Source organism: Rhinopithecus bieti, unplaced genomic scaffold (genome assembly GCF_001698545.2).
Source record: "Rhinopithecus bieti isolate Rb0 unplaced genomic scaffold, ASM169854v2 scaffold_32107, whole genome shotgun sequence".
NCBI classification, from domain to species: domain Eukaryota; kingdom Metazoa; phylum Chordata; class Mammalia; order Primates; family Cercopithecidae; genus Rhinopithecus; species Rhinopithecus bieti.
In genome coordinates this window covers 719630-741926 of record NW_016813884.1, presented here as the reverse complement: position 1 = coordinate 741926, position 22297 = coordinate 719630, and the positions used below count along the sequence as shown (strand labels likewise).

General features: G+C 47.4%; 1 protein-coding gene and 1 long non-coding RNA gene across 2 annotated transcripts; both read right to left on the bottom strand.

The window, feature by feature from the left end:
* Positions 1 to 598: 598 nt before the first annotated feature.
* On the bottom strand, positions 599 to 3201 carry LOC108513304 (eukaryotic translation initiation factor 2 subunit 2-like). Its single transcript, XM_017849001.1, is given in 2 exon segments — positions 599 to 2256; positions 2259 to 3201. Coding segments are annotated over 2 exon segments (987 nt in total). The 5' UTR covers positions 3043 to 3201; the 3' UTR covers positions 599 to 2053.
* Positions 3202 to 14492: 11291 nt separating this feature from the next.
* LOC108513300 (uncharacterized) lies at positions 14493 to 21374 on the bottom strand. Its single transcript, XR_001880851.1, has 3 exons — positions 20696 to 21374; positions 17382 to 17522; positions 14493 to 15138 (listed from the first exon to the last, which is right to left on the bottom strand). It is a non-coding gene; the product is annotated as an uncharacterized LOC108513300 (long non-coding RNA).
* Positions 21375 to 22297: the final 923 nt, after the last annotated feature.

Below are 22297 nucleotides of genomic sequence, written 5' to 3'. Positions count from 1 at the left end.
ATCTCAGCTCACTGCAAGCTCCGCCTCCCGGGTTTACGCCATTCTCCTGCCTCAGCGCACCCGCCAGGTCGCCCGGCTAGTTTTTTGTATTTTTAGTAGAGACGGGGTTTCACCATGTTAGCCAGGATGGTCTCGATCTCCTGACCTCGTGATCCGCCCGTCTCGGCCTCCCAAAGTGTTGGGATTACAGGCTTGAGCCACCGCGCCCGGCCTGAACATTCTTTTGTGTAAGAACTTAGAAGTCTACCTTATTCTGCTTTTACACATAATTTTTAAAGCCGCATGAAAAGTGCTTGCCAATTTTTTTTTTAAAGAANGAAACAGAAGAGGTTAGTGCTGCTGTGTCTGAATAACATTTAGGGACAACCCATTACTTTTCATGCGCTTTCAATCCAATTCAGTCAGTTATCGCAACTGGACTAACGGGCTGCATCAGTCCTGAGACTCTGCTTCGAGAATGAAGTTAAAAACGGGTTGAAATCACCAATCTATTTGTCAACCTGTCACCAAACTGAAGAGTATCATTCCTTCCCCTAAGGGGTCCCACTAAATAAATAAACCAAACACACATACATACACAAAAGCAACAGAGTGCTAATTACGTAAGAGGCACCGATCCTTGCTTTATTCATGTAGAAATATCCAACATTGGGAATTGTGTGGGTGTAGATACAAAAAAAGGAAAATGGGGACATAAACAGCAGTTGGGTTCATTGTGGCAGTGGCAGTTCAGCCAGTGTGTGGGTTGAGGGAAAGCACCCTCTATTGCTTTACCCACCACCCTCCACTGTTTTAGCCAAGGTAATTTGACAACACTTGGCCTATACTTTAAAATTAAGAGTCACAGTGATTAAAAACAACATGGTCAAGACATTTGGGTCTGAGTGACTGCTCCCGGGCTGCTTAGTACGAAGTCTGGCAACAAGAAAGCGAGGAGCAACGTGTATGCCCTTATCCTCAGCAAGTGAGAACAAGGCCAATCACGGCACAGACACAGAAGATGGCCTTCTCCCATGTGCCAGCGGAGAATCCCCTTCCAGCAAATCCTCAGGAAGCAGAGCACCACACAAGCAGCATTTCTTGGTTTCTCATGGTCATATTCAAAAGCAACTTTTAAATCAGAAAATAGAAAAGCATTTGTGGTGGGTCTTTTTCAAACCCAGAACACAAGTTGGCTAGGAAAACAGAAAGCTTCCTCTAGCATCCCTGTTTGGACTCCTCTTGGAGGAGTTTTACATTGCTTCCTCACCAACAGAGATGCTCAACTAGGATCTTAGTGTGCCAGTTACAAGACACATTTACAGGCTATGTTTCTAAGACCTCTTAGTGGTCAACGAGGAAGGAGGATACCTAGCACCTTGTATTCCTTCATGTGGTAATAGCTGGGGGAGGACTTGGCGGTGAGGTAGTAGCAACCATCCTCACATAGGGAAAAGAATTCAAATCTATGGAGTCATTCCCTGGACACTGACAACAGGCAGTCCTCTCAAGTCTCAAGGTCCCACCACACACGCGTGGGAGGCCGTGTCTGCTTTAACTATGTATCTCAAGAGAAGCAGAGAAGAAGAGAAATGGCTGCCCAGATGAAGTGCCTGCCGTTTTCAGAAACTGGAAGTGCCTGTCCAGCTTCTCAGGACAAGGACACAGAGACTGTCAGAGCCCAGGCCCACACAGTTTTCTATGGTTGGTTTTTTGCTGATTTCACCAAGCACAACTTTTACAGAAAAGAAAACTGAAGGACAAACCAAATTGAAAGAATCACTGTTATAATAACTTTAATTTATCTTGCATTTTACAGAAGTCTATGAACGATTTTAAAAAAGCACCTCCTTACCCCATATCACGTTTCTCTGACAGGTGTTAAAAGTAGGCAATGAGTATGTCAACAGCTTGAACATCAGCGTCTTGCAAGGACTTCAGACCAACCAACCACTCACCAAAAATCTTGGCAGCTTTTTAATCTTGTTTTTAATAGAACGGTATACCCACTCTGATGGCAAACCTGTCCAGCCACATCTCCACAACACGCTTTGCAAAATCAGTGATTAGCAAATTAGTTAGCTTTGGCACGGAGCTGTGCTCGCTTGCCCGTGACAGCCTGGAAGCCGGTTTTGATGCTGGCAACAGAACATCTAGAATGACAAGTTTCGCACTGTAGGAAATAGAGTCGTGTGTTCTTCTGTAGGATTGTGTCCGGGGATCGGCATGTGTGACAAGTGACATATTCCTTGATATATCTTCTCAAGACATTTTCTGTTTCTGTTGGAATCTTCCTTTGATTACAAGTTGGTTATTACCATCTATAGAACCACTTGTACCCAATTCAGCCAACAAAAATGCAAGGAGATGTTTGGGCTGACGATGTAATAGTTTACAGATATCTGTAAAGTTGACAAAAGAAGTTTTCTTGGTTCCTACTCGGACGAACTGTGGAGGTTTCATGACAAATTTCCTTTTCTCCCCAGCAACCATATCTGGATTCTTTTCCCTCATGATGTTGAATACTCGATTCAGCAGCTCCTCGTATGTGTAGTCTCTTTCTGAGCCTGCCCAAGCAGGGCCTGTCTGATTACTGAATGAGATACCATCATCTTTTTTGCTGTCTTCATCTTCTAGAGCTTCATCTTTCTCTAGTATTTCATCCTCATCTGGGAACTTAACATTCTTCTTTTTCTTCTTTTTATTGCCAAGCATAATGTCAAGGTCATCCTCTGGTTCAGTTGGTTCTTGAACATCACTTTCAATCTTAAGATCCTTTACACCTTCTTCAGCTTCATCAATATCAAATATCTTTTTAGTTTTTTTCTTCTTTTTCTTTTGATTAAAGAAGTTCAAGTCATCTAGATCATCAGAAGCATCTTTTTTCCTAGTGTCCTCTTCATCAGCTTCCAAATCTTTGTCCTCAGTTGGCTCTGGCTCCACTTCTTTTGTTTCTGAAGGCTGGGTTTCCTCTGTTTGGGTATCCCCTTCCTCATCTAACATAAAAGGCTTCTTCTTCTTCTTGCTTATAGTAGGATCAAAAATCATCTCATCCCCAGACATGGCTGCGGCTTGAGTGGGCTCGGCACGGACAGGAAGTCAGACGGGTCACCCCCAGGCCCCGGCGGCAGCGCTGCTCCTGCCGATACCTCTCCCACCACCGCACTAGGCTCTTGCATCAGCGAAAGGGAACGACACCCCACCCTCTCCTCCAAGCGTTGGAAATGCTGCCAATTTCTTGATATACAATTAATACATGGCTATGGTAATAAAAAAAATGCAGGAGGTATAAATAAAACACCCCCCGCCTTTCATATTTTTCTCTAGAGCTAACCATTTTTAGCCAGAATAACTAGAAACAAAGGGTTAAAAGCTCCCTTTCCTATTGCTGCTAGTCACATCTTAAAAAAATTACTATTAGTTCTGTTCACCTGAGTGGCTATTCTAGTTTAGAGGAAAAAGCCCCTCTAAAAGACAAGGTCAAATTCAGCAGATAATATAACGTTATGAACTATGAGGGTAACTGTTAGGAGTTGAATTGGGCCCCCAGTACCTCAGAATGTGACCTTATTTGGGAATAAAGTTATGACAGATCTAATTAGTTAAGAAGATGCAGGTGGAGTAGGGTGGGTCCTTACAGATACCTTGTGTGACTGATGTCCTTACAAGGAAAAGGAAATTTGGACACAGACACTGGGGAGAATGGCTTGTGAAGACAGAGGTTGAGACTGGAGTGGTTCTGCCACAAGCCAAGGAACACTCAGGGATGCCAGAAACTGGAAAAAACAAGGAAGGGTTTCCAGCTCCCCAGGGGTGAGGTCCATTCCCTAGAGGCTTCAGAGGGAGCATGGCCTTGCCAACACCTTGATTTTGGACTTCCCAGTCTCCAGGACTGATAAAATTTCTGTTGTTATAAGCCACTCAGTTGGTAGTGCCTTGTTACAGCATTGCTGGGAAACCCAATAAATATTAGTTTCATTTTCAAATGACAGGCCTTTTGCACATGAGCTCTCATGTTTCTGCACCTACAAATGCAACTCTGTTGAAGAAAAGGTGAGCCTTTTGTTAGAACAAACCTGAAAACGAAAGACTTCCGAGGCAGGGGAGGGGAAAGAAGGGGCTATTATTCCTTTATCTGATCATGACCCTCACTGGATCAGGAGAGGAACCCATGACTAAGCACCATATAGAACATGCTCGTTGCTCTGGCTGCCTGCTGAGAAATTCATAACCATCCTATCCTATGTGGCTTCGAGACACTCAACTCTTGGAGAACTGAGGCTTCTCTGACTTGAGATTGGAAAGGAAAAGTGGGAGTCACTTCATGCTGCCAAACAAACCATTACTAACAAGCCAGGTGAAAAAATAACTCGGTTGGCTGAGCAGGCAGGATTGGGAGCTGTCAGTCTGGGACTCGCAGAACAATAATTATTTCCATTATGAAGACTGGCTGCCAGTAGACTTATTGGAACTGCATCAGCCTCTTGCTTGGGGAGGGTGGGGTGGAGGCAGATGGAGTGAGGCGCCTGCATGCAGGGCCCCAAGCCTCGGTCTGTCACTCATCTGTGACAATGGCCAGTATCCACTCCTCTGTCCTTGCTATTCTCAATCCCACTGCCCTGTCTGTGCTCAAGTTTCTCTCCCAGAATACAGCCTTTTCATTTATTTAAATCCTGCTCATTCTTCAGGGACCAGCCCAAGTCCCAGTAACTACCATTAACCGTCCCTGCCAATATCAACCCAAACTCATCCCATTCTCTAACTTCCATCACACTCTGGTCTAGATGGAGCACCCTTGCTATTGAATGGGGACCACGGACTGGCAGCATTGGCATCACCTGGGAGCTTGGTAGAAATGCAGACCCCCAGCCCTGTACCAGACCTGCTGAATCAGCTTACACTTTACCCAGGCCCCCAGACTTAGTGTGGTTCGTATGCACACTAAGGTATGGGGAGCACTGTGTGTAGCACTGGTTCTCAGAGCATCATCTATGGACCAGCAGCACCTAGCACGGTGTTAGCACTGCCGAATATCGGCCCTACCCCAAACCAAGTGAATCCAGCCATCTGTGTTTTAACAAGGCCCCTGGGGAGTCTGAGACACACTCAAATTTGAGAACTATTTCCAGTTCATCTGGCCCAGCATCTAATTCCAGGATGCTTTTCCATTTCATGTGTTTGTCTCCCTCTTCAAGATGTGGACCCTGAAGGCAGGAGCCATGTTGGCTGTCTCTCTGGCACTCAGACCAGTTTCAACAGGGTGATTGAAGCCCCAGGGTAACTGATCAGTTTTCCTTTCCCCTCCCTGCCCTGTACAAGCACAAGGGAGTCTGGGGAGGAGAGAGGAGGAAAGGGTCGATGGAAGATGATCTTCTTTTGTTTTCCCGAGTGTCTCAAGGGTTTGAGGTTTTTGTGGGAGGTTGAGGCACATTATGCTGCTTCTCTCAAATTGGAGACCATTGTTACCATGTAATTTTATGTTGTGGCCTGACTTGATCCAGAATTCTGTCTCCAATACTTTTATGTGGGTTTTCTCCCTGGAAAAAGTTTTTATTGCGATTGAGCAAATAAAGCAATGTTGGCTAACTGTTCCCTTTTCTGGATCGATATGTCCTTCATCTGGGCAAGTGGCAGTGGCCAGCTCCTCTGGCTTGCAGGACCAGCAAGGAAGATTTTCAGACGTGACTAATGTATAGGCTCCTTGGACTTCCTACTCATGAACTCTCATAAAATGCGCTTTGTTCCATCATCATCAATTAACACAGCAGCAAGCAGTCCTGGGCTGGGGAGCAGCCGGGCCTCGCCTTTAGTGCACTTCCTCCTTGGGCTGGCTGTGAGCTTTCAGAGAGCCAGACATAATTCCTTTTGAATTGCTTAATGGACATACAATTTTAATCAGTCATAGGACACTTGAGTGGGAAGGAACTGGAGAAATCATCTACTTCTTTATTTTACAGGTAAAGGTTCTGGCTTAAAGGTTATGCAGTTGGTTAACAGAATTATGACCAGATCTAGCCCTTCCGTTTCTCAGTTTAAGAATAATAGTGATTTCCAGTTAGTGAAGCATTCCCTGGTGTACACTTATTTTCATTAATCCTGATGGCAAACCTTAGAGCTATTTCAAGATTCAATTTTGTGCCCAGGACCATCCTCCCAGATTGGAGTCCCATGGGCCCAGCCCTGTGATGAAATATGCAAAGGCCCAGAAACCTAATTTGGAAAATAATGTTATAGGCACTGAAGACATCCTGCAGTAGACAGGACACCCCAAGGTACAGCTAAGTTGCAGGGCGCATGTCTCCAGCTGGAGCTGTGGGAATGAAAGCTGGCATAAAGAATGTTGGGACAAGGGACATAGACCTAATCACACTTCAAATGCTGCTTATAATCTGACTTACAATCATGGGAAGGAGAATGGTGATTTCACACAAAACCTCAGGGGGTGGGGAAACTGGAGGACCTTCCAGCAAGACAAATGCCTGCCATTTCCATGTGTCCCCATGTAAGCCTCATGACATTCTTTCAAGACTGACATTATTTCTGTTTTACTAAAGGGACAATCAGAGAGTTATGTTAGACTGGAGTCAAAGCTAGAGGGTCCCAGATTCTTTTCCTTAAATCTAAGCTCCGTCGAGGGTGACCAACTTGCCCCATTTTGCCCAGGGCTCAGTTTTGAAACAAAGTCTCGCATCCTGGGAAGCCCCTCGGCTCAGGGCAAGCCTTGGTCCTCCCTCTTTTTGCCCTGGAGGGAATAGGAGTTCTTGACAGGCACCGTCCTGGCCTCGCAGGGCCTGAGTTCAGCCTGTTTTGCTCAGCTGATTGGCGCCTGGCACCAGGGCAGGGCTGGCTGCTTGGTTGGGGTGAAGGGGGAATGCGGCCCACAGCCCCGGGCAGGCTGCTGCTCTGCCAGCTGTTGTCACACCCCATTTTACTGTGGAACGCTGGTCACCAACAGGAGAGTGCCGCCTGCCTGGTTCTACTTTAATTCACGCCTACAAGAAGTGGAACATGAGGGAGAAAACAGGAAGACAAGTGACTCAGCCATCAGAGAAGCCAATCCCCGCTGTTTCTGCCTCGGGCCAAATTTAGGTGCAAGGGTCAAAAACTTACTCAGAATTAGCTCAAGTCAAAAGGAACATTAAGGATACAAGTTTCATGGAAACAGGAAAAACTTTCATGTCCCAGGCATTAGCAGAATGTGGAGGGGACAGCTCGCCCACTAGTCCTCCCCAACCCAGCCTCTCTGGTGTCCTGAGAGGCCCAGTAAACAGCACTGGGTTTTGAACCAAACGGTAATGCAGACAGGCAGATCCACAGGGGATGTTTGGGAATAGGACTGGGTTGCAGGATGCAGCTTAGAGGGGACACTACAACAACAGAGCCTTAGAATTTGGACATGGTCCTGGATGTGGCAGGCACTGCCATGAGAGCAGGGGAGGGTGTGGGCGGCAGCTGCTGCTGCCCAGGTAAGGTTTATGGTAAGAAGGAGATGAGCTGCACAGACTCTGAAAGCAGGCACCCCCAGGAGAGTGAGGGGAGAGAGGAAGGGGCTGAGCTATGCAGCTTTTTTTTTTTACACTAACCCACACCTTCCCCTCCCCCTAGCATCAGGGAAGTCACTGTGTCTGCCCCAGGGTGGGGCAGAGAGAAAAGAGAGAGGGATGAGGCAGAGAGATGGTAGGAATGTCATAGCTAGTAGAGGTCCACACCCATGGCAGGAGATAGGAGTTGGGGGAACAAGCATTTCTCCTTCCCCCTGTAGTTCTTGGCCCCGGACTCCAGCTGTCATAGCCTTGATTCCTGGCGGACACCTGCACTACTGTGTGTTATGCCCTTGGCTTCTCCAGCTTATAGAGCTCTGACCCATCCAGGTGGCTCCAGATGGCAACTTCCTTACCGAGGCCTCTCACTCCTCTCAGAGGTGTTTTCTCTTTGTACACTCACATCCATCAGATTGTACCAAGGGCCTTTTGCTTTTTAAAGCAGTTCAGGTTCTAGTCCAATGAGGACATGCAAATTCTATCTCATTAGGGGTCCCTTAAGGGCCTCTTTTCTGTTCTTTTGATGCTCTTGGTATTTCTAAAATCCTGATAATGAACTGGGGCCTGAGGTCCTCAGTGGGGAGAAGCCAGCATGTTGAAGACTTTATGGCCCAGCAGGAGTCCCGGCTGGGACTTGGAGACCTGGCTGTCTTCATCACCAAGGCCAATGGGTACACCCCCTACTTCCCAGCCCTTACAGCTAACCAGTACCTGATGCTCAGCTAGGTTAGCAAGAGGGACCACCCGCTTTAACAGCGAGAAACATTGCCCTTCTGAGACAGCTGTGTAGGCCAGGAAAGAGTGTGGGCCGAGTTGAGATCTCAGTCCATTACAGCATGATCTGGAAAGGAGGCAGACTCCGTAACGAGGCTCTAGGGAACCATTCTTACCACCCTCTTCGGAGGCTGCTTCAGGGTCTGGCCAGGAAGGGCCCCAAACAAGAGGCCTACATCTAAGGCCATCAGCGCACACAATGGGGAAGAGAGTCATGCCAGAGAATCTCTAAGACTGTGTTCTATGGACTCCCAGCACAGAGCATTTACCCAGCGGGTGGAGATGGTCACACAGATGTCACTGAAAGACTCATGTGGGGAAGTGGGACAAGCTGGGCTTGACAAGTAGGACAAGTCATAAGAAAGTGTAGGGAGGCTGCAGGCAGACATGTTCCAAGTGCTCATTGAGAGCTCAGAACTCTGGGCAGCACTTAGGACTACAGTGGTACCAGGGCAGTTTCCTCCTCCACTAAATGCCTCTAGGATGCAATAACCATTCTTGCTGCTAGCTTTCTTCCTTGCTAGTAGTAGGTCTGCTGGTACTTGAGAAGCCAGGCAACACGGCTTAAGTCAGGCATCTCATTTCACTAAAATTCCAACAGGCTTCAAGGGCCTCTGCAGTGGAATGCCAGGAGTTGTCCCTTGTTTCAGGAGAGGCAAGATCATCGAAATAGAACACTTCCAACAGAACAGTGGGGCTGACATGTGCTGGGTTAAATGTGCTTATTACACTGGGAATCTGTTGTCACGTGTCATTCATGGAATGATGTACAGGTCATCTTGGACAGGACCAGCACAGTGGCCACCACCATGACCAGGAAGCAAGATGGCCAGCCAGGGCCACAGCCAGCACCTTCAGGTACTGTTCCTTAAGGAGGAGGAAGGCAGAGTTTCAAGGGCGGCAGGGGCTCATGTGACATGCTTTCCACAGTTCCCACTCAGATCTTGATCTTCTGGCTTATGGGCATATAAGTCCTGGAGTCACTGAAACCAGAGCCAGATGGTCAAGTGCTCTCTTCTGGCCTGAGTTCAAGGTGTGTATGGAGTGAGGGAGTCACTGAGGCAGGAGGACTAAGATCTGGGTTCATATGACCTCTATTCTAGGACTGTCTCCTAGAAGGGTAATCAGACTTGTTAAATGTTTCATAAAACGCCTGAAAATTATCATAGGCAGCCAGACACTAGGCAAGTGTGATGGGCAAGAGCCAGGGGTTTTTGGCCAAAGAGCTCTTAGAACTCACTCAGCTCTGGAAGAAAGGCCTCTTCAAGAGTTCCTCAGGCTGAGATGTAGGCATGACGTGCAGAGTGCTGTTCAGGACTTCTGCAGGAGGGTGCCATCTGGTCAGGACTTGAGGCAGCTTTCAGAAGGTTGAGTTTGTTTGGAGGGACAGAGGGAAAAAGTGCAGAGGACTTTGTGGGCAGGACCTTTGGGGCAGAACGTCTCAGTGTTGCTATTGGACACGTGGCTAGGGGCCTGCTCTTACCTCCTCCTCTCTCTTCTGGATAGTACTGGCCACTACAATGCCCATCAGGGTCCAAGTGTAGACAGGATTGGGTCAGGTGGTACAGAAACACCTGAGAATGGAAGTGGGTGAACAGCAGAAGACTAAGCATTACAGCAGGACAAACCTTAAGGGGCCAAGGATCTGGAAGCTTCCACAGCATCTCAAGCTCTGTGCGGGCAGAGGCCATTCTGTTCTAGCAGGAACAAAAGTTCCCATGTCAGGGCCTTGGGAAACCAAGAATGACCCAACACCAATTCCTTCCCACCCACACTTTGTCCTAAGACAGAAGCCTTATGGGACCTCATCCCAACTGGCTTTAGTAAGAGAACAGGCTTTCTTCAAGGAGACAAGAGGAGGAGTTAAAGTGTGAGAATGGGATGGGAAGACAATGAGCTTCCTCCTGCATCTAGGCATGAAATGGGGTTATTCCGAGAATGTTGGTTGGGAATGAGTCAGTTTCCTTTCCTATTAGGAAGTCTACTTATTGGATGCTTTATTAATACTTCTGAGGTCTTCAGTGACTTTAACGTTAATGCTCCATTTTGCAGAAGGTGGTAAGGTTCAAAAAGGAGACGACCTGTTTAGGTCACACAGTCAACAACTGACTAAGCAGAGGATCAGCTAGGGTCCCACTCATGCTACACTGCCCTGTCCCCACCCTCCATGCTTAATCTGGTTACCAGTTGCCATCTGTCAGACGACTTCTAAATGTTGATGCCAAGTCACCAAGCAGGACATGTCATCCAGATCTCTTTTATAAAAAGTCTAGGAAGTACTTGGGACCTGGGGCTCCCAGGACTTTGCTCAGTGTCCTCATACTGGCCATATAACTGGGAATCTAGGTTCCTATTTAGCCCTTTCTGGTTCTCTGAGATCTCACCTCTCTGAATCTGGATGCCACAAACTTCAGCTTCTTGACCAATGAGGGGTTTGGGACCCTCTCACCCTGGGAGACAGGGGAAAAGTCTACCTCCAACAGGTTATTCTTTTTGCAGCTGTCAGGAAGAATTTGGAGACAAACAAGGAGTGAGGCACTCTGGAGAAACCTTGTGTCCCTTCCAGTAGTTATCCCAGGACTGGTGAGGACTAGCTGACCCTTTCTTATACACAAGGAAGTGTGAGTAGGACTGGGGCGGGGGCTTGAGGCTATTAGAAGTCAGGGGAAGTTCCTAACTGAGAAGCTGCACAGAAGTGATGGAAGTCTCTTTTGGTAGGCTCAGATGACACTCAGATCTATTGGGAGACTGGGTCCCGTATTAGTCCCTTCTCACACTGCTATAAAGAAATATCCAAGACTGGGTAATTTATAAAGGAAAGAGGTTGAATGGATTCACAGTTCTGCATGGCTGTGGAGGCCTCAGGAAACTTACAATCATGGCAGAAGGCAAATGAGAAGCAGACACCTTCTTCACAGGGTGGCAGGACGGAGTGAGTGCAAGCAGGGGACATGTCAGACACTTATAAAACCATCAGATCTCGTGAGAGTCACTATCATGAAGAACAGCATGGGGGAAACTGCCCTCATGCCTCCACCTTTGGTCCTGCCCTTGACATGTGTGGATTGTGGGGATAATTCAAGATGAGATTTTTGGGTGGGGACACAGCCTAACCATATCAGGTCCTCACTTTGGGGATCTTGCTCTGGCACATAAGATATTCTTACAGAATCTTGGGCTATATCTGGTAGGATTGGGGTTCTGGTTCTGCCCTCTCAGCTGCTAGCTGAGGATACATACTTATTATGACATTCCACTGGGGGCTGCCATCAAATTCTGGTGACTCTGACACCCAGCACTTGTCCAGGAGTAATTCTGCTGAGGCATCTGCAAAGCTCATCAGTTCTACCTCAAAGAGTGTTGACTATGGCTGATTCACAATGACCATCTCCTCATGGTGAAACTGAATGACTCATCTTAAGAGAGGAAGGGCTTGGTGAACTCATGGACAACTTTCTTCTTCTGCCCTTTGTCCCCCAAAGTCTACTCCAGAACACCCTTACCTTTAGCTACTCTTGCCTGGATCTCCAGTGTCTGTCTGCTCCCTCCGAGGCCCTGCTGAATGAGAGAATGCCAAGCCTAGGGCACCCAGGCAGAAATACTCAAAGTTCTCCCTCTGTTCCCCAGCCACCCCTTGACCTCGGATCTGGGACTGCCATACCACCGTGCCATCTCCTGGTGGCACAACACCTTTCTTCCTCCACCCATCCTTGTGCCTGTCCTCTTGGGCCAATGTTTCTTTAACTGAGTAGTAGCAGAGCAGCATCAGCCTAGGACAAGCATGGAGGCAAGATCAGGCTCACTGGTTTGTAGAACTGCAGAGCAAGAAAGGACTCAAGGGAACTCTAGTTCATGGACAAGATGAGGCAAAGAAACTCTGGACCAGGGGGACAAAGAGACTTCAAAGTCTCAACTTAGGAATGACAGCATTGAGGCTTGAGGCTGGAAGAGATAGTCTACTATCTGTTCTGCTGGTCTTCTCCATTGGTTGGTGGGCTATGTGCATGGTGGATCATGATCTAGTTATGCAATGATTTGTTTCTAGCAACATTGCTTAGTCTATCAAAGAAGAAGGTCTGTCAATATTACTCCAATTTATATCATACCTCCAATATAATAAGTATTAGGTAAGGAAGTAAAATAGGACGTCAAAAATGAAAAAGAACATGGAAACTGAAGCATTTTGGGGCACTGTCACTGATGTTTTGAGTTCCTGCTGCAAACTATACATTGGAATTCTCTTCCCTAGTCAGCTGGAATTTCCTGAGGAGGGAGGTGGGGACAACAGTGAGATGAAGTTCAGGGGCACAGCTGACTTCCATTCATACAGCGGCCATCTCACCTGTAGTCTGGATATCTCGTAATTGTGGGCCAGCCCTTCACAGCAAGGGTTTCCTTCTCATACATGATTCCCTTTTCATATATAATAAAGTCACCTTCAAACTAAATAACCCAGGATTTTAGAGCATATGGAGAACACGGGTGATATGGTTTGGCTGTGTCTCCACCCAAATCTCATCTTGAATTGTAGCTCCCACAATTCCCACATGTTGTAGAAGGAACCCAGTGGGAGGTAATTGAATCATGGGGGCAGGTCTTTCCTGTGCTGTTCTTGTGATAGTGAATAAGTCTCATGAGATCTGATGGTTTTGTAAAGAGGAGTTACCCTGCACAAGTTCTCTCTTCTCATCTGCTGCCATGGGAGACATGCCTTTCACCTTCTGACATGATCATGAGGCCTCCCCAGCCACGTGGAACTGTGGGTCCATTAACCCTTTTTCTTTTGTAAATTGCCCAGTCTCAGGTGTGTCTTTATCAGCAGTTTGAAAATGGTACAATACCACAGGACTGAGAAGCAAAAGCTTAGATGGTACACTAAGGCCTGGCAGGAGCAGGTGGCCCTTTTGCCTTACTCACCCTCACTGAGATAACACGGCTGGTGATGTCAAACCGGAAGGCAGCTTGGTTCTTGCTAGACTCTGTTGGCTTGCAGGTGTGGTCCTTCAGTGTGGCCTTGCACATGTCATTGGAAGGGTCTGTGGCCATCATGGTAGAGATGGCCACAGTCCCACTAGAGAAGCACACTAGGAACACAACCATAGTTCTCACAACCATCCTGTTTCCAGCCATATTTTGATCAAAGCCTGTTCTCTATTTTATCTGGCAGTCCTTGCACTAGGCTGGACTAGGCCTCTATGCTGCTCCTTGAGGTAGGACTTGGCTCCTGACCCCAGGGCTTGTCACAAGTGACCTCAGACATACCCATTTAAAATATATTCTTAGGCCATCAAGTAGGTTGTGGATAAATTTTGAACTTCGTTCATTTTTATATGTATTATTTGAGGGGCGGAAGGCAAAACCTGGATACTACCATGTGAGGTATGGTGATCAGGCTGGGGGCCCTGCCTTCAAGAAAGTCAGCTCAGAAGGGAAAATAAACAGTCAAGGACAAGTAACTAGTGGAAGGCAGAATATGATTATGGCTCTGATTACGAGAGTTCAAAAGGAAAAAGTTGCGGGAGAAGGAAGAACCAGAAAGGAGATCCTCTGGTTGGTAGGCTATGGGGTTATAGGAGAAACAGCATTTGAAATGGGCTCTGAAGCCTGAGACTTCACATAGGAGGCAAGGGGGGTTAGTTTTCCCGTAGAAGGTATGGATGTGACACACAGCAGTGTGAGCTGGTCTCGATCATCTCCCCAGAGGGTAGAGACCAGTGAGCCCAGAAAGATCTCACCAAGGCAGATGCATAAGGCCTTCTTCATGCAGGATGGGGGCGGTGCTATGGTTCTAGACTGGGATCAGCAGGGTTGGGAGGTGGGACAAAGCATCATGGGGACCCAGAAGTCTGGCTTCTCACCAGTGAGGTCTGAAGAGGGATAAATGCATGGCAGCTGGTGTCCCATGTAGAGCTCCCAACAGGAGAGCAGGTCCGTTACTTTGATGGCCAAGTATAGGTTCTCACTGTCACAGGTGCCAATGGCCTGGGGAAGTTCTGTGAAAATTACAGAATGGGTAAATGGGGCTCAGATTGGGGTCTGATTCTCTTTATTGTCCAGCCTTGGCATACCAAGACTGAAGAGTCTTGTTGGAAGCCTATTCTCTTCCAGTGGGGTAAATCCATGGAGAAAGTTTCTGGAGTCTCTAGCATGTCAGTCTTCTTTGCGGGCCACCCAAGCTGGGTGCATATCCTCTGGAGAGAGAGATCCTGGGACCCACCCCACAGCTGGGTTCAGTTTCATTAGAAACAGATGCCACGCAGTCCTTGCCATGGGGGCAGATCTGGCAGCTCAGGCCTGTGGGGCCCAGGATGCTGAAAGTCGCCCAGGGGGCCTGGGATCTGGAAGCCACTTCTTTCTAGTTCTAGGGATTCTAATGGCATGACATGCACCCAAACACAGGCCATTCCTCACAAATGCTGTTGTAGACTGTGTTAGACACCATACATTCTGCTCCCTGAGAACACTGGACAGGGATCGCTCAAGCCTGCACCCCTGGCCTGGGATCAGCCTTCAGCATCCAGGTACTTCCTTGTGTCTGATGTGACACTTCCTTGTGATTGATGGCCCAGGACAGTGGCTGCACAACTTCTCTCCACACTCCTTAGCCCATCAACCAGCTTAAGTCCTCGGGGGACCCCCTCATACAGCGCCCCTGGAAAAAAGAGTCACACTACCAATAGCAGATGGGTAGAGTTATCTGTCATGAGGACTATGTCAAGGGGTCCTGGCCTAGGGCTCAGGTGCTGGTGTCCCATGTAGAGCTCCCAACAGGAGAGCAGGTCGGTTGCTGGGATGGCCAAGTATAGGTTCTCACTGTCACAGGTGCCAATGGCCTGGGGAAGTTCTGTGAAAAGTACAGAATGGGTAAATGGGACTCAGGTTGGGGTCCAATTCTCCTTATTGTCCAGCCTTGGCATACCAAGACTGAGGAATCTTGTTGGAGGCCTATTCTTTCCCAAGTATCCATTTCTCATCACTCCCCTTTGGCCCTTTTACTTTTCCACTGGAGCCCTAGTGTGAAGGCCCTTAAGTGAGATGGCTTTTATTTTTGATTCAGTGTCTCACTCTCGTCCAGGCTGGAGTGCAGTGGCACAATCATAGCTCCCTGCAGCCTCCATCTCCTGGGCTCAAGCGATCCTCCCGCCTTAGCCTCACGAGTCCCCTCATGGGACTACAGGCGTGTACCAGCATGCCATGGTAATTTAAAAATTTTTTTTGTAGAGACAGGGTCCCACTATCTTGCCCAAGCTGGTCTTGAACCTTCGGGCTCAAGGAATCCTTCTGCCTAGGCCTCCCAAAGTGTTGGGACTATAGGAACCACCTTGGTCAGCCCAAGAAGGCTCCTTTTTTTTTTTTGAGATGGAGTTTCATTCTTGTTGCGCAGGCTGGAGTGCAATCGCGTGATCTCGGCTCACTGCAACCTCTACCTCCAGGGTTCAAGAGGCTCTCCCACCTCAGCCTCCTGAGTAGCTGGGATTACAGATGCATGCCACCACTCCTGGCTAAGTTTTGTATTTTTAATAGAGACAGGGTTTCACCATATTGGCCAGGTTGGTTTCAAACTCCTGACCTCAGGTGATCCACCCGCCTCAGCCTCCCAAAGTGCTGATACAGGTGTGAGCCACTGCGTCCGGCCAAAGTCTCCTTTTTTTTTTTTTTGAGACACTGTGTCACCCAGGCTGGAGTACAGGGGTACAAACAGGCTCACTGCAACCTCTGCAACTTGGGTTCAAGCAATTCTTGTGCCTCCTGGGTAGCTATGATTACAGGTATGTGCCACCACCCCCTGCCTTTTTTTTTTATTTTTTATTTTTAGTACAGATGAGGTTTCACCATGTTGGCTAGGCTGATCTCGAACTCCTGGCCTCAAGTAATCCACCTGCCTCAGCCTCCCAAAGTGCTGAGGTTACAATGTGAGCCACTGTGCATGGCCGAGAAGGCCGCTTTTTTAAACAAAAGGCTTATCTTGTGGGAAGTCAATAGGAGAGCCAGGGATGGGGAAGCAGTTCTGGCACTAGATCAGCAATGGCAGTTTCTTGGGTCACAGCTGTGTGAGGTCTGTGCTCTCAGCCTTGGGTTCTGAAGTGTAAGATTTTGGTTAAGCCAGTGGGGAGATAAGGAACTTGGGCTCTGGTCCAGCTCCATACCATGCCAGCTGTGTGATGGAGCTCCTCTCAGAGCCTAATGCCACCTTGAGTTCTACCCATCTTGCAGAGCTGTGGGGCTCAGAAGAGAGGACTCCATCTTTGGAGAGCATCTTGGTGTTCAACATGCTTTCACTCTTCAGCCTCCTTAGAGGGGGCCAGTAGTTGGAGAAAATGAGGATTGGATAATGCTAAGCTCCTTGCTTAAAGTTCGCAGTGGAACCAGGATTCGGACCCATTAGAGGGCACCCTGAAAGTGCTTTGAGGATAGAACAGTGCCATCTGTGTGGCAGCAAGCCTTCAATACTAGAATCCTAGTGACCTTAAGAGGATAACACCTAGAAGAGCTATAGGAAGGAAGAAAATACACCTGTTTTCTTACTTCCTGGAGATGTAAAACCTATAGGCAGAGGCCTAGTCATAGGCAAAAGATGACTCGCCTGGAACTCCTCTGTTCTTATATCCTTTCCCTGCTCTCTCTACATTGGGTACCTAATAACCTTGCTGGGAAGAAAGCCATGTCTGATATATACCAAGGTCTTGATACCACTGGCTACCCTTACCATGACCTTGACATGAGAAGTCCACCAAGGTTAACATTTCAGGGGTGGTGGCACCTGGGAGGGAAGACTGTATGGGGCACCTTGAGTCCTGTTCATGTCATTCCTGGCATGATTTAAGTGAAGTCTAATTGCTGATTGTATGAGCAGCCACCCATTCTCTGTTATTACTTCATGTGTCTTCCAACAGCTACTTCTATACTGGGCTTCCAATCCCAGCGTGCAGACAAGCCACTTGTGAGGAGTTAGTTCTGTGTAGCCCCAGTGGGAGCCCCCCCATAGGAGGGGCTTCCACAGCCGTTGTTTGGGCAAAGCCAATGCAACTTGTTGGGCACCAAGACCATCTATGAGTCCAGGACCAGCACCTTACTTGGTGTACTTACCAACATCCTCAAAAGTATATTCCATTTCTGCAGGATAGGAGAATGGTTTCCCATCTGGACCCGTGCTCAGTATATAGTTCACGTGGAGGACATAGTGGGTTTCATTCCTGTTCATGTACTAGGAGACATCACAGGAACAGTCTGCAAGTGACGGATAGAGTAAAAATAAGTAATTCAAAATCTAAGCTGTTAGAACCTTAAAACTTTTTGAGCCTTAAGGGAATGTGATTATAGGACCTGAGTCACAGAAACATGCAGCTGTAACCTTTGTTTCTGATTACAGATTGGTCATTTTTCTTACCTACACTTTTGTAAAATGTTGTAAACAACTAAAGGGCACCAGGGAAGACCACTTCCCTCTTAACTGTTGATATTCAGTACAGACTAACTTCCCTCTTTCCTCTTCCACACAAAGACTTTGTGGCTATGGGATTGTCTAAGATGGAATGTTAACTACTATTAAATTGGAAAGGAAATGAAAACAAGCTGTAAAGAAAACAAGCTTATTGAAAAGAAAAACTAAATTGTAACTCATACAGTAGCCTTATATAGAAAATGATAAAATCCTACTAAATTTCTTTGTTTTTTGCCTATATAAGCAATACCTTAACTTTTAACTTTGGAGCACTTACTCCATTTCTCTGAAGTCTGTTTCCTGTATGATCATTCCCAGCTTTTTGCTTGAATAAACTCTTTAAAACTGGATTCTGATCCTTTCAATTATTTCAGGTTGACAATAGCTTAGAGCCATGCTGAGGAAAAGGCTGCTGAATTTACAAAGCTACTTCTGGGTAGTGACCCTAGCACAGTCTCCTACCCCCTTACAGCATCTGCTCAGGCTGGACAGCATAGCAGAGTAGGCTCTGTCCTTGTGTGCCCACCACCTGGATGGGGGGCTTGAGACCTCAATCCAATGAGGATGTCCACTCTGGTCATGCACTTGAGTGGCTACTGGTCTCTCCTTTACAGTGTTTCAAACTGCTCCAGCCTGCCAAGCTAGATTAGATAAGACATGCCCATGTAATTTAATGACCTGTGAGGGTGGGGTGGGTGAGAGCTCTGCCTATGAAGTATGTTACCTGCCCGGCAGGTAACACTATCTGGTAAGCTGTCCACTGGGCAGAGGACCTGTCCAAACTGAGAGCTTCTTACATGGACATGAGCACTAGCTTACCTCTTTAATCACATTTGTGTCATCAAGGACACTTCAAGCACAAACCCTTGTATTCCATCTGGAAGGGAAATTTCCAAAATCTTATACCCAGGTTCATCTACTTCTGAAATAGGATAGGGCACAGTTCTGATCCCTATTGCCACTAACTGGTCACCAGGGAAGACAGCTCCAAAGGTGATGCTGAAGAGTCTTGCCCAGGGACTATGTCTGTTGGAAGTTCTCATCTGTTACAGGCCTGTGGTTTACCAGCAACAGACTCCCAGTCTCCTTTAATTAAGTCTTCAGAGCTAAGAGCATCCTGTTTTCTCTTTCATGTGAAGGGACTAGAAAGGACTAGGGGTGTCTGTGTCCTTCGATATTCTTCTCCCCTATCCCCTCAAAGATGCTCTTGTCGCTTAAAGAGTCAATTCTTTCTTAGCCAGTAACTCAAGAACAAGGTCGAGTGGGGAGCCACAGGAAGGATGGGATCAGCGAGGGCCACTGTGAGAACATAAGCCCGTTCATAAACCCGAGGGTAACCCAGCAGCATGGGTCAAGAATTGTCAGCCATTCCTCATGCAAATAACCACTAACATACTAGCCTTTCCATCCCAGGTTAGAGTGCAATTTACCCAGCTTTGTCCCTTTATGTTGGCTTAAGTAGCTGAATATAAAAAAATAAGCTCGCATGTGAGGGCTAACCACAGTCTTCTTTGTGTAGATTATAGGCTCATGGAGGTCAAAAGAATCCTTACTACTGTTGTCTCTCCTCAGGACCGAAAGTTATCCAATCACATGAGAGTCTGAATGATAGTTTATTCTTTCCCCGCCTCTGGGAGACCGTCTCGCTCTGTTGCCCAGGCTGGAGTGCAGTGGCATGATCTCAACTCACTGCAACCTCTGCATCCTGGGTTCAAGTGATTCTCCTGCCTCAGCCTCCTGAGTAGCTGGGATTACAGGCGTGTACCACCAAACCCAGCTAATTTCTGTATTTTTAAATAGGGATGGGGTTTCACCATGCTGGGTTTCACCAGGCTGGTCTCGAACTCCTGACCTCAGGTGAACTGCCTGCCTCAGTCTCCCAAAGTGTTGGGATTACAGGCGTGAGCCACTGTGCCTGGCCTGAATAATAGTTCTAAAGGAATGTCTATATCATGTTTTTAAGCTTTATTTGGATGATAGGCTAGAAAGTTGGTGTTCTGAAGCTTTTACTTCTAAACATCAAGATCACACTTTTGACAGAAGTCTGAATCCACGTACCCAGCACTTAGTTACAGCCTACAAGTGATCAGAACTCAAACTGAATCAGTCTATGGGCATATTGAGGCCTAAAGGTAGAAGCTGGCCCAGATGGGATGGGCTGTACTTGCTAAAACTTAAGCCTGTATGCCAAGTCAGTATTCCTGCTGTGCACACTAAGATGTAGCAGGCACTCTCCCCATGGTCCTCTCTGGGGCTTAGTTCACACCAAAGGATCATCCTAAGCCTGCATGCCTTCAGCTAAAGTGGCAGGGAACATAGTAACAGTGAACCTTGTGGGCATGAAAGGAGTTCTGTTTTGACTATCATCAACTTGGTCACATGCCAATCAGTGACCACCTGTGCTCCAAGAGTAGGTGGATGCTATAGCTTGCACCACAGATACCATGATGTCACTCTAGGAGAAACAAAGGCAGCAGACGAGAGGTGCATTGTAGATGAGGCACTTCGCCAACTGCCTTCCCTAGAAAACCATCGCTGGCCACCCAGTTGGGATTGAGACAAACTTCTAGCTGTAGTTACAGCTGTGATGTTATACCACCCCATGAGATCACACCTGGGTCCTACCCAGGGGCACTCTTTAGAGAGAGGCAGGTATTGAGTTACGTTAAAACCTAGAGAAGATGATAGAGGAGTTGAGATGAAACAAACTTCCTGTAAGACCAGATGCCTTAATCCTGAAAACATTCATCTATTTGCTCTCTGGGACATGGCCATTTTGGTTAGAATTGCTCATAAAGATAAAAGCAGGCTTAAGCTATTTGACCAAGCTGAGATTACTTTTGCATCAACCTAATAGTAATCTGTGCTCAGAGCTCACAAATGTCAGTTAAAGAACGTCCTCCTGATCTTTCTCCTCTCTCGCTCTCCCAAGGGTTAGAGTGGGGTAGAAGAAACTCACCCAGGTGACTTCAGCCTCGTTGCTGGAGCAGGGCTAATGCAGGAACATACAGACCCCAGAGCTGTTGAAGCCATAGCCCAGATTGGCCACGTGGCTCACCAGCATAACCTTCCTCCCTCTGGGATGCTGGAACACCAACTGCTACAGCTTGTAAGTAGTTCCTGAGCCTGGCAGACGGGAGCAGGGTTGACCATGCAATCAAGTTTGAGATCTAAGGAGGTGAATGCAAGGCAGGAAAAAGGGACTTGTTCACTCACTTGTTCTTACAAAAAAGAGGTATTTGCTTCTCTCACCTCCTCTCAAATGTAAGGCAACCAGATCTTTTACTAAGTTGATAAGACAGAACACTAAAAGGCCCAAAGATCAAGGCTGACTGGAATCTCCCCCCAAAAATACTAGACACAGGGCCACTGCTTGGAGTCATGCAGGCTGTACAAGCTACACAGCTGTACTCAGCAACCCTCACTGTCCCTCCACTCCCTGGCTCGGTGTGAGCAGGGGTCAGAGGACAGGACTGGCAGAAGAGGCTCCCAGTTGGAGGCAAGACTGGCAAAGACAGGGGCACCTCCCCAGGTAGGCAAGATGAGACAGGTGGGGCTCCTGTCTCCAGGGTCTCAATAGGCTACAGGGAATTTGAAGATTGTGATGTCGCCTGCAGGCTACCTGCAACTGTATGGGAGTGGTGGGCAGGTCCATCTGGGCTGGCCAGGGATTGCTTGGTCAGTCCTCAGTCCTACCATGGGGAGTGCATCCAGCCAACACTGATATCCATTGCTTAGGGTCCCGGGTTTCACAAACCACGGGCACTTTGATTCTCACAGACACCTGCCAACAAGCAGGCTCTTCATGCAGCTCTGTCTGCTGACTCCCCTCCCCTCCTCCATTTACGAGGGTCTTAGCCTCTCCTTTGGGCTCCCTCCACTACATGGTTGTAAATGCAGATTCCCAGGACCTGGTCCAGCAGGTAACCACACAGACCCAGTTACATCTCCTGGAGCAGGGATGCAGCCTAAAGATCATGTCATTAATAGGAATGGCCTTTCTTATTGGGACCAAGTTTCTCCTGAGATATCCTAAGGGCTGAGGGCCCGGTTGGGGCACCAGCTTTGATGCTACCTCTGAGCCCAGGGCAACAGCAATGAGCCACATGGTTGGGTGATGACTGTGTGCAGACCACCTACCTTTAGGCCTCTGTTGCTTTGCCTGAAACACTCCCCTGCCAACCTAAATCAAGACTTGAAGTTGTATTTTTAATTGACTCATAGTAACTATACATATTTATGGGGTACAGTGTGAAGTTTACAATGTACAATGATCCAGTCAGGGTAATGTGTATCCATCACCTCAAATCTTTATCATTTCTTTGTGGTAAGAGCATTCAAAATCCTCTTATAAATATATAATTATAAATATACAATATACTATTGTTAACCATAGCCACTCTGCTGTACAATAGAACATTAGAACTTATTCCTAACTGTAATTTTGTACCTTTTAACCTCTCAGCCTCCTGGAACCACTATTCTATAGTGTCTACTTCTGAGATCAGCTTTTTCAGATTCCACAAATGAGTAGGGTCATGTGGTGTTTGTCTTTCTGTAC